Consider the following 13,867-nt stretch of genomic DNA (forward strand, 5'->3'; position numbering starts at 1 on the left):
CTAAGGACTCCTGTGCATTACAGTGGTATGCTCAGAATAGAGAGAAAATGTATTCCCACTCTTTGTTAATATTATTGGGCAACACAGGAAAACTTCCAGACACTAAACCAATAAAATTTTAAAATGATCTCTAACTAGAAATATCCATCACCTCTGCATTATTATTGAGCAATGCTACCAGTTCCTTTTTTAAAAAATGCAGTCAGTTGACCTTTTCCGCAACCTTTTACACATTTTATCAACACAATGAACAAAAGAAACAGGTTTACATATTATTAAAGAGATAATTCATCTGTGTATATCCAACTTTATTGCCAGCTGACATAATCAATCATTATTTTTAGTGCTTTTCCTGAGAACTAATCTCACAGCTATTTATGTCAGTTCAAGAATGTCAGAAAACATTTTGAAATTTTGTGTTATTTCTGGCATCGTTTTGTGCCTTATGAAAGGGCTTTTTTGCCCTACCAGTATAATCATAATACATTAGTGCATACCTTCGATGAGAACCTGCTTGGGTTTTTAAAATCACAATAAAAAGCCTATTCCAACAGTTTATTAAGAACCTCACCTCCTCTGGTTTTCAATGGTATGCTAGGAATGTTGACATCTGTGGATGGCTCATTGTTCGTGCTGACACAATAAAAAGGTTCATCAAGAAAAGAAGGTTTTTTCAGCCTCTCTGTGCTAAGGGCTATTGACATGAAGTAGTCCTCAGAGCTACTGGCATGCACAATCTCCTCCTCTTGGCTTTCTTGATTCTCATTTTCTTTTTTCTCTAACAGGTGAGATTCATCCAGTGCTCTGCTGAGATTACAGTCAGAGGTTTCCATCATTTCCTTTGAACATGTATCATTATCTTGAGCATCCATCATTTCTGGGTTTGCCAGCTTTTCCACACTTTGGGCATCATCTGATGGAATGATGTCTTTAGCTGTGTTGCAACAGAGACTTGTTCGTTCAAGAAAGGATCCCTGAGATTTTGGCAAGGTAAGACTGTTTTCTCTTCTTGGGGTTTGCATACATTCTTCCAGAAGGGCATTAAGCTGCTCTTCTGAGAGACAAGGTAGTACATCTGGCTGGAAAAACAAGGGAAAAATTCTCCCTGTCAAAATATAACTATAAATAATGCCTTCATAAAACAGCTTGACGACACACAGAAATAATGAAGCATTGATCTCTGATGCCAAAGAGCATAAACCAGGCTCCAGAATGAAGGAAAAGTACCAGACAATGAACCAAGAATGTTTTAATATGATCTATAACTGGAAATACACCTCCCACCTGTGGATTAAACAAATAATAATACCTGCAGCAACTTGCTACCAGCCTGAGCTGAAGAGCTTTTGGGAAGCAACCGGTCACAGAATTAGACACAAATGTCCTATTGATTGTGTGAGGACATGACTGGTCTAATTGTAACAGCATTAATACCTTAGCCACAATGGAGTCAATGTTTCCTAGCCCACCACACTGCAGCACTCACAATAGTCCTTAAGTGACATTTTAGAGGCCTAGTGAGAGCAGTGGCAGTGTAAGCTGCTATTCACCCAATCATACACTTGGGTACATGGCCACATGAAGTGAGGTCAATTTTTTATGCTGCTACTTACAAAGGGGCCACCGCAGCCATTTCCAGCAACTGCAACGTTGAAAAAGGAAAGTCATGGTAGCAGAAATGGCTGACCCTGTGCACTTGTAGTATGTAGCTCCTTCCTAGTTTCCAAATGTGGTTGTGAAGGATTGCATGTTTGTGCAAAGATCCTAATATGAATGCTGAACATTGTAAGAATGGCCAATGCAGAGATGCCTGCATATGTGAGTGGAAAATATAGGGTCAAAACAAATACAATACCTTGTTACGCAGATGCAATAGTCACAACATATAGAGCGCAACAGGCTGAATGGTAATGTTTGTAACAATTTTTTTATGGGTTACTTCCTAACATACAAATCAAGTCCAGGATGAACACCATATACTATCCTTAAGCAAGGTACCGTATATAACCTATTTAATTAAATCCAATGCAGATATAGTTCTTCCTTTCTTAATACTGTCTTGTTTGAATTGATATATTACACAGTCCTTGAATGTGAAACAAGGAAACATCCGGAAACCTTGTTCTGCCCAACCCAGCTGCCTGAGCCAACCTCATCAGCTGTATCGTCCATGACATTCCGTGGACCTTTCCTTCATCACATTCGAGGACTGTGTAATATATGAAATCAAACAAGAATGTATAAAAAGGAAGAAATATATCTGCATTGGTTTTAATTAAATAGGTTATATACCTTGCTTAAGGATGGTGTACATCCTGCACTTGATTTTTATGTTAGGAAGTAACCAGTAAAAAATTTGTTACAAACGTTACCATTCAGCCTGTTGCGCTCTATATGTTGTGGAAAATATAGGGGACAATAATGTGACTTTGTGAGGCAGAAGGCATCCGGAAGCCCAACCACAGCTTCAGTCACCCTTTCATATGGTCTACTGAAGAGATTATTAAAGCTATGGTAGATCTATTGGCCGTGCCTTTATCTGCCTAGATACTCACTTTATTCTTTATATTCAAAGTGGCTAACAATCTGGCTTAGAAAGGAATAAAGGCTTTAATTCATATCCACGAAGTCTTACAGCATCAATAAATCAACTAAACATTCCAACATAGCAATGATCAAAACCCAATGGCTGGTCAATTTACAGATGGTTAATTTAATCATTGTTTTGGGATCAGCCTGCAACTTGAATTTGTTGTCAGATGTAAAGCTTTTTAAAAAAATTAATTAATAACAATAATACAGGCAAATAGGTGGGTTTGAAGTACCTGCTTAAACACCAGAAGATATGGAGTCTGACAGATGTACCCATTTAGGACATTCCACAAGTCAGGCATCACGCAGAAAAGGTCCTGTTTCTGACTAAGATACCAAAAGGAGGAAATACATATTTCATGCGCCAATCAGATATTCCCTCTTGCCAGCGCTAAGAAGCAGCAGTCTGAGTTTTACAGATTTGTAACTAATTCTTACGGCAAGCCAAAAGGGACACCATCCAGCCAAACGTTTTAATTCCCTTGTCTTCAATGGAAGACATTTATGCACATAGTGAACTATCACACTGAAATTGAGTTTTAACTTTAAGTTGGGCCATGCTCTCAGTAAGTGATGGACACATTTTAGTATACATTTGACCAATTAACTTATGGATCAACAGAAAACTCCCACAGAAATAACGACTGCTCTTAAAGAGAGCAGAGGGCCTTCTCGGTAGTGGCACCCGCCCTGTGGAATGCCCTCCCATCAGACGTCAAGAAAATAAACAATTACCTGACTTTTAAAAGGCATCTGAAGGCAGCCCTGCTTAGGGAAGTTTTTAATGTTTGATGTTTTATTCTGTTTTTAATCTGTTGGGAGCCGCCCAGAGTGGCTGGGGAAACCGAGCCAGATGGGCGGGGTATGTATGTATAAATAATAATAATAATAATAATTTTTTATTATTATTTGGTCAATAAATATGTTAAACAAACAAACAAAAAAGCCACTACTCCATAATATACAGAAGTATTTCACTTCTTGAAATACCAGTATAAACACTGACCTCGTGTTTTATTATGAAAATAATACAATAAATTACTGTACATCTAGGGTTGCCACTTTTGAGAGTGAAGGCCTTTCAAAACCTTTGGATGGGCAAAAATTTAACAATATATTTCCCTTTCATGAAAATATTGTACTGCCAAGTACCTGTGAATTCCTTCTAGTAGCGCCAAGTGGAATGGCTTTAAGTTACTAGTTCTTCCCATCATTTGTTCACTTTTCCAATAAAAAATAAAATTCCAGTTTTGCAAGAGTGTAGTGGCAATAGAGTCCATCACCAATTTAAGTTACCATATCCATCCTTACTCCAAGCAAATGTGCTTACGTTTCGTATGTAATTTTCCAAAGTATAGTGTGTGGATTTTTCTCTTCTGTGTCCAGCTACAAATGTTTATTCAGTAGATTTAGCCATAAAAGAACTCTTCAAACTTCCCTAAGGGCTTTCCTTTCTTCTCATATTTCTTGCTGGCGTCCTTATACAAATATTTCTTGTCAAGAAGTAAATCAGCTGAGGCAATCAGCACACTGGCTGACATTTGGACAAATAATTAAAAGATTGAGTTACGTTTGTGAGGGAATCTCTCTTTTTTTCATTTTAAACACTTGATAGTAGAAATGTATTGTAGCTATCCTAATGTTCAAGGGTTTAAGGGATGCTAAGGACCTGCTTAAATAATGTACCTGCTGTAGCATCAATATTGTTACTGAGGTGATGGATTCTTAGGTAAAGGTAAAGGGACCCCTGACCATTAGGTCCAGTCGTGGCCGACTCTGGGGTTGCGGCGCTCATCTCGCTTTATTGGCCAAGGGAGCTGGCGTACAGCTTCCGGGTCATGTGGCCAGCATGACTAAGCCGCTTCTGGCGAACCAGAGCAGCACACGGAAACTCCGTTTACCTTCCCGCTGGAGTGGTACCTATTTATCTACTTGCACTTGGACGTGCTTTCGAACTGCTAGGTTGGCAGGAGCAGGGACCGAGCAACGGGAGCTTACCCCGTCGCAGGGATTCGAAACGCCGACCTTCTGATCAGCAAGCCCTAGGCTCTGTGGTTTAACCCACAGCGCCACCTGCGTTGTAAGATGGATTCTTACAGCAGGCCAAATAAGGGGCATGATCCTGCCAAAGTCAAGCACTTTTGCTTTCAATGGGGGAGATATAAGCACATGCTTCATCCTGCCATTAAAACCGGTGGGACTTGATTTCACGGCTCCCCTTGCACCCCCTAGCCGTCTTCACCCAACCTGGAGCCCTCCAAATGTTTTGGACCACAGCTTCCATCGCAGCTGTGCTGGCTGGAGCTGATGGGAGTTGAAGGATTTGAAATGGAAGAAGGCTGCCCTAATCCACCAGCCACGGCAAGCAGGACTTGGCGTTTCCCCACAGCAGGCAAAAAAGGAAAGGCAAGCAAGGAAATCTATGGAATTTTGGGTCATAGAAGTGATTTGTGAGAAGTCACTTCTGTTACTCCAGAGAAAGAAGAATCCCTCACAGTATACATTATATGCAGGCTACATTATTCAGCAGGTGACTCTCCTCACTGCTGCATTTCCATGCTGGGTAAATCTTTACCTGCTTATAATTTTACTTTTCACACAGCTGCTAAAAACACAGAGGCTTCATCGGGGGGGAAAGGTCGCAAAAGGACCAATACTCATTGCCATTCCTTAATCCCACCACTACCATTCCTGTATTGTTCATTTACTGAAAACTGTAGGATTTCTGGACAGCAGAAGGGCTGTGTTATTTCTATGGCCCGCCTCATGACTTGCACACTACTACAGAAGTGATAAACAGTAATAAAACTTGAGTAGTAAAACTAACAGTGATGCTTTCAGGATCTTCAGAAGAGAGAGATTAATATTTAGTGGTCCTGTTTATTGCCCATGGGGTGTATGCAACTGTATCTTGGCTCCAGAGAGGCTTCCATGAGTAGAAAGCAAGATATGATTTCCACTCATTTCTCCTGATGTCTGCCATATATACCTCCCGCGCTGTTCCAAATGGTTCCTCAACCCTCTTGAGCTGACTGGGAAGTAAGAACAAGCTAAAATCACATCTCCTTTCCCTTCCACTCTCAGAAGCCTTGGTTGGGTCTAAGAGCTTTCCCTCTTACTTATTTTATTACATTTTTTCTTTTGCCTTTCCATGTAAGGAGCTCAAGGTGGCATACGTGTTTCTCTGCCACCCATTTAATACTTGTAACAGCCCTTTGAGATAGGTTAGGCTGAGTCACACTGATGGGCCAATGATCACTCAGCAACATAGCTTAGAGAACATTTGACCCTGAGTTTCCCTAGTCCTAGTTTGACACTACACAAAACGTCTGTCATTTCAGTGCCAAGCACAGGCCTACCTTTTTGCCCATGCTTTTTTAAAGGGTTAGAGCTGAATGTGTTTGTACATGGCTTGGTTTGAAGCCGTGGCTTTGGCTTTAGTTGTTCCTATTGTTGCAATGAATTTATATTTTATTGTGTTGTTATATGATTAATTATATTTTATTGTGTGCCCAACTTTGGGAAGAAGCCTTAATAAATAAACTGAAATATTTAATAAGACATATACGCCTGCTGTAAACATTACTGTTGCGGTGGGGACTTGTTCTGTAGTCTGGGTCCTATTAGAATAATGTACTCCTTATTCTTCCTAATTTTTAACAGGACAATGTCCCTATGTGTGCTACACTTTTTAATGCTGAGGGTGAGAGAGAGAAAATATCATTCATTGTCAGCTGTGTTGGGTGCTTCCTAATGATCGTTCCGGCCAGGTTCTCTTTATGTAAGTTGCAGCCAACTAGCATGGTATTTCCCTGACCCCAGATGCCTTTTTCTACCTGAGGGTCTTTAAAGCTTAGCTGAATTCCTCAGCTGCATGGGTCTATAGGATAAATCCTGCTGCATGTGGTAGGAATGTGTACTTGTAATTACTTTCTGCACAAACCCTGTTGTGACTCCAAGCTTTCGAGCTCAAAGGTCTAGGGATTGTTTTCAGTGTCAGTACTGAAAAAGAGACAGGCAACCAGCAAAAATTAATATATGTTGCTTTCTCATGGCCCAGAACATTAGTATGATAGTCAGGCACGCTCCAAAAACAGATTCTGTCAAAAGTCCAGTCCTCAAAATGTGCCACCAAACTGGTGTCTAATTTTAAAAGTCATATTGATTTACAATATACAGTCAATGAGATATATGTGTATTCTTCACATAAGAAAAAATGAACCAGAGAAAAAGTTCAGGCATGTTGCTTCTACATTTCACAACTTTGGCTCAGAGAAACATTAATCCACTCTAATTACTCATTCTTTATTCTGCTTCCTTCTTACCCTTAAACTGCTGAGATGTATTAAACATACGTTATGTTATAAACATGGCTTTTACTCTCTTTTGCGGCAACTTGCTCCTTCCTTGCTGAAATAAATCTACTGTGAGCATTCAATGATTTCTTGAAACTGTTTGATTGTTGTTGCTGCTGTTGTTGTTGTTGTTTTGGGGGAGGGGAGATGGGTCTGGGAAATGAGCTGGGGGACCAGGGGAGCCAATCACAGTGGTTGAGGGTACGGTGTTTAAGGTGGGGCAGGCCAGGTAAGGGGTACACAGCACAGGAAGTTGGGGACTGTGCCACATGCCAGCCCCCCAAAAAAAACCTGGGGAATTGTGAAACACTACAAAACAATTCAGAACAATATTTTAAAATTTTACAAGTGAAGAGAACTGACCCTAATCCATCCTGCAAAGTATAAAGTTATCAAAATCAGATGGCAACTAGGACGTTCTGCAGCTCAGACCAGAACTAGCTCACAAAAGGTACACTTTGAGCAGGTAGTGAGGAGAAGCTAGTCTCTTAGCCCCATCCCCTACTACTTGACATTCTCAGCCAGCTCATTTATATACAAATATATACATATCCTCCCTTTAATTATTTAGCACTGTAGGCGAACAGATTTTATAAGAGTAAAATATGAATATTGTTTCACCACAGCTATGGCTCCAAACTTCAGTGAAACCAACACAGAGAGCCAAGAATGCTTAGATGTGGTTTTGTCTGCTTTCAATTACAAAAAGCCAATACGCTTATCAAGTTTGCACATGTTTGCTTTCATGTTCCGCAGAGTATGATATGAAGTGGCGTCAGTGCCCACTATCTCAGTGTTTATATTCTGGCACAAACTACTGAAAGATGTTAGGAAAATCCAGGAATAAAACCCATTCCTCTTGTAGCTTTCTTAAAGTGTTTGTTAATCGATGCCGTGCTTAACAAGGAATTTTGAATAATGCTCACCCAGAGAGGTACTTAAAGTTTAACAAATGCACATTAAACCTCAGAGTTATTTCATTCATATGCTGGTGGTCACAGTTGGAGAAACTGGAAGAGCAACAGCAGTAGGAACTTCTCTTTGCAGCGGAAATATATCATAACATCTACAGTGCTTGTGCAGACACTAAAGTTATGGGGTTTACTCTTCCCCCTTTTGATTCTAACTGACAACATCCCAAAAGAAAGAGTAAAACTATTTTTCTATGCAGTGACGGTGGCTAGGGTACTAATAGCAAAGTACAGTGGTACCTCAGGTTAAGTACCGTATTTTTCGCCCCATAGGGCGCACCGGCCCATAAGGCGCACCTAGTTTTTTGGGGGGGAAATAAAGGGGGGGGAATTATTTCCCCCCCCCCCCAGGCGCGAGGCTGGGGCGGGGGAAGCCCGAGCTTCCCCCGACCCCAGCCCCCGGAACAGGCTGCTCTCCGCAAGCTGTGGGAGCCCTCCCGCGGCTTGCGCAGAGCTACCCGAAGCCCTGGCGCAACTGCTCAGCGCGGGAAAAGAGGCAGCTCTGCGCAAGCCGGGGGAGGGCTCCTGCGGCTTGCGCAGAGCTACCCGGAACCCCGGCGCGACTGCTCAGCGCGACGGGGCTTCAGGATAAGAGGCAGCTCTGCGCAAGCCGGGGGAGGGCTCCCGCAGCTTGCGCAGAGCTACCCAAAGCCCCGGCGCGACTGCTCAGCGTGCCGGGGCTTCGGGGTGCAGGCAGCTCTGCGCAAGCCGGGGGAGCCCGGCGGGAACTCCCGCAGGCTCCCACGGCTTGTGGATAGCTTCCTGAAGTCTGGAGAGCGAGAGGGGTCGGTGCGCACCGACCCCTCTCGCTCTCCAGGCTTCAGCGAAAGCCTGCATTCACCCCATAGGACGCACACACATTTCCCCTTCATTTTTGGAGGGGGAAAAGTGTGTCCTATAGGGCGAAAAATACGGTACTTAATTCGTTCCGGAGGTCCGTTCTTAACCTGAAACTATTCTTAACCTGAAGCACCACTTTAGCTAATGGGGCCTCCTGCTGCTGCTGCGCCGCTGCAGCACAATTTCTGTTCTCATCCTGAAACAAAGTTCTTAACCCGAGGTAGTATTTCTGGGTTAGCGGAGTCTGTAACCTGAAGCATATGTAACCTGAAGCGTATGTAACCTGAAGCGTATGTAACCTGAGGTACCACTGTACTGGAAGGGTGACCATATTACCAACTAGAGAAGAATGGCTACAAAAGTTGAGCGAGTATTTGGAACTCGCTAAGTTGACTGAAGCCTTAAGGAACAAGTCAATTAAAATATTCCAGAAGGAATGGGAATGCTTAAATACCTACCTATCGAGTCAAGGTTCAACAACCAAGATTTGCTTGTGTTTAGAATAAACCCATAAGTAGAAAAATGTCTCCTTATACCAAGATGAGGAATATCTTGAAATACAGAGAAATTGTTTTAGTTATAAGAAATGAACCACCGTGCGGTCGATGGAAATAAAAAACCAAAAGTATAATAAAAAGAGATTCACTCCAGAAGGGTCAGCATCTCGGTAGAGAAATGACATTCTGGGCTGTCTATTATTGCATCATACTTGTATTATACTTATGTTCTTACTTTTTGCGTTTGCTCTGTTTTGCTCTGTTTTCTTTTTTGTTTTCTTTTTTGTTTCTTTTTCTTTCTTTCTTTTCTTCTCTTTTTTTGTATTCAATTGAAATGTTTTTCTACTTTGTTTCATTTGTATTAGCATAACAATTCAATTAAAAAAAATACTCTTCCCCCTTGTAATCCTATATAGTAATTACTATTTATACAGTGCCTTTTAGGAGTATTCTAAAGTAGAAAGAAGAGTTTCTGCCCACCAGTGTAGCAATACTGAATTAGACAGATTAACGCACTGGCTCACTATAAAGCAGATTTCTATGCTCAAAGCACATTGAAATGAACAAAATAATCCAGGGGTGGGGAATACGGCATAAAAGATGTAAGCTTACAGTACAATCCTCTTTACGTTTGCGTAGAAGTAAATCCCACTGGGTCTTACTCCCAGCTAGGCAACCCTGGCTAAAGATACACATAGGGTTGCAGCCTTAGAAACCACTACATAGAAAAGAGCAATTGCTCAAATATTCGAGTTTATGTTGGAGACAAAGAAAAATGAGACTGAACACTGGATCATTGTTTTCCCCTTTCTTAAATTTATGCCAGATGTACAAATAATCACTGTCAGCACCTCTATCATCAGCTGCATAATTAAATTCAAAGTGTCAGCTATCTCCCATCTCCTCAAGAGTACAGGCGCATAATGTATACATCCCGCCAATGTGAACAATTTAGTGTCATCTTGCCAAATTGGAAGATGGGCTCACCATTTCTACACCGTTCACCTAAAGAGCAGGATTGATTGCAGGCCATTAGCGTGAGCTTTTGTATGGATTTACAGCCAAACCTGAATCCGAGAAAGGGTTAACCAAGGAACAGCACAGCACTTATTTTCGGGGCTAGGATTTAGCCCTGAGATTCTGTAAACTAAGAATGAAGAAGATAGTGCCTCAGAGCTTGTACCATAGGTAGAACTTTATCAGGTTGCAACTAGAAATCAATGGCATTAAGATGAAACAGGAGACAAGATGAAGCCCTGCTTGCTGTAGGAGAGTGATAGGTGACCTGTGGCTCTTCAGACCTCCCATCAGCCTCAGCTACCATGGGCAATGGTCAGGGATGGTGGGGACTGTAGCTCAGCAACTTCCGGAATGCTGTATGTTGCCCACCCGCGCCCCACTACAGGAGGTGGGGGAAGAGCACAAACAAAATAGGGGAGGGGGAGGAACCATGGCTAATGAGCCTCCCACACCATCTTGTGATTCATAGCACAATTCTAAACATATCAACTTAGATTTCAATGGAACTGCAGGATCGGCTAAAAATGTGACAACCCTGACTAAAGCATAGTATTTTTGAGGGCTACTGCCATGCAATGAGTACATAGCTTGGTGCTAGTGCAAAGTAAGAAACTAAACTCGATGACCTGGGCCAGAGGAACCCATGATATCTGAAGGAATGATTCAAGTACAACCCATAAACAATGAGGACAGTAAGGATATAATACTGGAGGCTGTAGGTTGTAACCTAAGCTCTTCACCACTCAAGAAGTAACCAAGACACTTTTGTTCATGTTAAGCTTCAGTCCAATTGATGAAGGGTAGCATTCATTCATTCATTCATTCATTTTGCATACTGCCCTTCATCCAAAGATCTCAGGGTGGTTCACAGCATAAAAATACAAAATGACTCTACCCCAGCTTTTCAGCTAAAAGCAGCAGTGGAGAGGTGAGGAATGATGTGTCCTTTCTCTTAAAGTCCACTCAGTTCTTACCTGCCCTGATGCCTGCTATGAGGGGTCTGAGAAGACAAGTCCGCTCATGCCTTTTGGTGCGGCAGCACTGAAGGCAGAGGCTTCACCGGGGCCCTGACGAGGGAACTTGAACAGCGGTGCCCTTCCTGATAGGCGGTGGGGGCTTAAGCCTGCACCAAGCCTGCACCGAGCTTTGGCTAATGGGGATACAGGCTGGGGACATGGGCTGTGCTGGGGGCAGAGCCAATGGAGCAGGTAGGCTTCCCTCGGATCCGCCTCTTGCCCATCGAAGCGGCCCACACCTGTTTGTTCCTTCATCGGGTTTTCCCCCCTACCTACCCCTGGTTTAAGCTGATGACTTTGCTGTGGCTATGGTGGTCGCCATCCTTTATGGGGCCGGGTAGGAAATGGCCCACCCGGCTAATTGGCACTGACCCAGTGGTTTTGCCTACCTCATAGCAATCATCACAACTGGTTGGGCATGGGGGCAATCCTTTGTTTTGGATGGAGGGGAGGTTGTAATCTCCGCCTGCCCCTCCAAACGCTGGGGTATCCCGTTAAAGGGGTCCAGAGGGAATGGCCATGTCCGTGTGCCCAAGCGGGGGCAAGAGCCAAAGGCACTCCCCCAGACGGCAGTCCCTGTGGGGGTCACCCTATTGGATGTAAGTCTTAGCAACCTCCTGTCTGGATTGACCACGCGTCACTTTCGGCGAGGGGGCAGTAAATATTTTGATTGCCCCATGCCATATCTCTTTCATCTGTATTCAATAAAGTTGTGGCCTGTTTTGACCCAAAAAAGCAGCCTCATTGGTCTCTTATTTGCATGGGTTGGGGGATGGGAACCCAACGCTTGGTCCTGCAAGTGCACAGCTCTGGAGCCCTATGTCCTTCTCGCTGACCCCATTTGCCTGTCTCTCACGCATTTCACCACGCAGCCGATTACAGCACCTTTCACTAAGCATAATCCCAAATGTACCGGCTACAGTTCCCACTGACTCAAAGCTCCAATCCGACAAACCATGAGCGCATTCTTGTCTTGACGAGCTCTGTTCCGCAAAGGCACAAAGAAACGCAGCCGCTGTAGCACGGCATTGAAACGCAGGCTTAGTTGCATGTATTAAAAGTGTCAAAGAAATATCCAAGCCAAAGCTACAGCAGAAGGAATATTATTGCTGAATATTTCGGTCGGCTCGTAGCTTTTTCTGATGAAGGCATATTGTCTCCCTGCTTTTCAGAGTAGCTCAGAAATGTGAAGGAACAATAAAAGGAAAGCGCCACAGTAAGTCTCCTGGGATTGCTAAAGGTAAGACTCTCAGGGAGGACGAATCTCAGCATTTCAGAGCAATCCTATGGATGCCTATTTCAGAAGTAAACCCTGCTGAAGGCAGCAGCCATCCTATATATACTTGGGTACACATATGGGCAGACCTCTCCATTTAATTTTCCAGTTTTCCAGTCTTAAGTTCATCTCCTGATGAAAATTTATCATTTTAGTGTGAATTTCTCCCAATAAACATATGGCAGTATGCAATTTTACCTAATGTACAATTTTCTGCGCAGTAGTTCCCCTGACATAATGCACTTTGGCATGTTATCTTCAGTAAGATACGCATTTATGCACACTCTCTCTCAGTATATGTTTTTTTGTGCAGATAAACATTACTTGGCCAGAGACCTACATGACAAAATCTGGAGAATTTTGAATTTCAAATGACAGCTGTGTTTCAGCTTGGATATTGTTTTGGAAAAGTGAGAACTAGATTGGTTTCCCTTGAAAGGTGAACTGAATCAAATTTCTCCCCCATCCCTAGTCCCATTAAACTCAGTGAGATTTACTTCTGAGCACGCAGCCATATGACTGTGCTATTAGATATTTAGCATTAAGTGGGTCCTGGTGAAATGAAATATAGAACTCATGAAGGACTTAAAGATGACAAGAGAGAGAAAAAGCAGTAATTTTCCACATAGGTAATTCTTTGTTATATGATTGTGCAGGGCACATTTTTTTCATAGGTAAAAGGGTAAAGGACCCCCTGGGCATTTTTTCATGTCCCCGTGTTAAATAGCGAATAATTTTACCGGAAAGGCTGCAAATATTTTTTTTTTAGACTTAAAATGAGCACAAGCATCTCAAAATCATGATACAATCGAGCATAAAATTCATTTCATATGGATTATACACATACTAAAAGTTTATTATTTCATACGCATCTTCAAAGCAATTCAGGTAACATGTTAGTAAAACTTTGAGTGCCCAGATTGCAATGGAACATTTTCGGGGGGTGGGGCTAAAACAGGATTTCAACAGGAGAAATACAACAAGTGCAGCATAACAATGCAATGATGGGGAAACTTTGACTTTAGTCTGTTGATTTTCTGCCAGTTATGTAACTAATAAAGGAGCAAGAATTTTTTTCTTTGCCTTTTTAAAGGACAAAATGAACTCAATTAGCTTAATACACTTGCTCTATGGAAGAATGCCAAGAGTCAACTTGTAAGAATCAACTGTCTGCATTTTCATTTAATTGTGTAAATTATTAATAGAACATATGGGCAGATAATAATCTACTTAACACAGATCATTATCACCATTATGTTATCATTATTTATTCAGAGCCAAAAATTACAGTCATTTCACA

At 42.2% G+C, this 13,867-nt stretch overlaps 1 protein-coding gene across 2 annotated transcripts in view; it reads right to left on the bottom strand.

Moving 5' to 3' along the window:
* FSIP1 (fibrous sheath interacting protein 1) overlaps positions 1-13,867 on the bottom strand; it is an 84,135-nt gene that overhangs the window by 11,849 nt on the left and 58,419 nt on the right. For both annotated transcript variants that reach the window (XM_080997002.1, XM_080997001.1), the window contains exon 12: positions 572-1,079. In XM_080997002.1, coding sequence (XP_080853128.1) covers positions 572-1,079 — 508 coding nt within the window. The remainder of the gene's footprint in view (positions 1-571; positions 1,080-13,867) is intronic.

Source organism: Podarcis pityusensis (genome assembly GCF_964106645.2).
Source record: "Podarcis pityusensis genome assembly, chromosome: 1".
NCBI lineage: Eukaryota > Metazoa > Chordata > Lepidosauria > Squamata > Lacertidae > Podarcis > Podarcis pityusensis.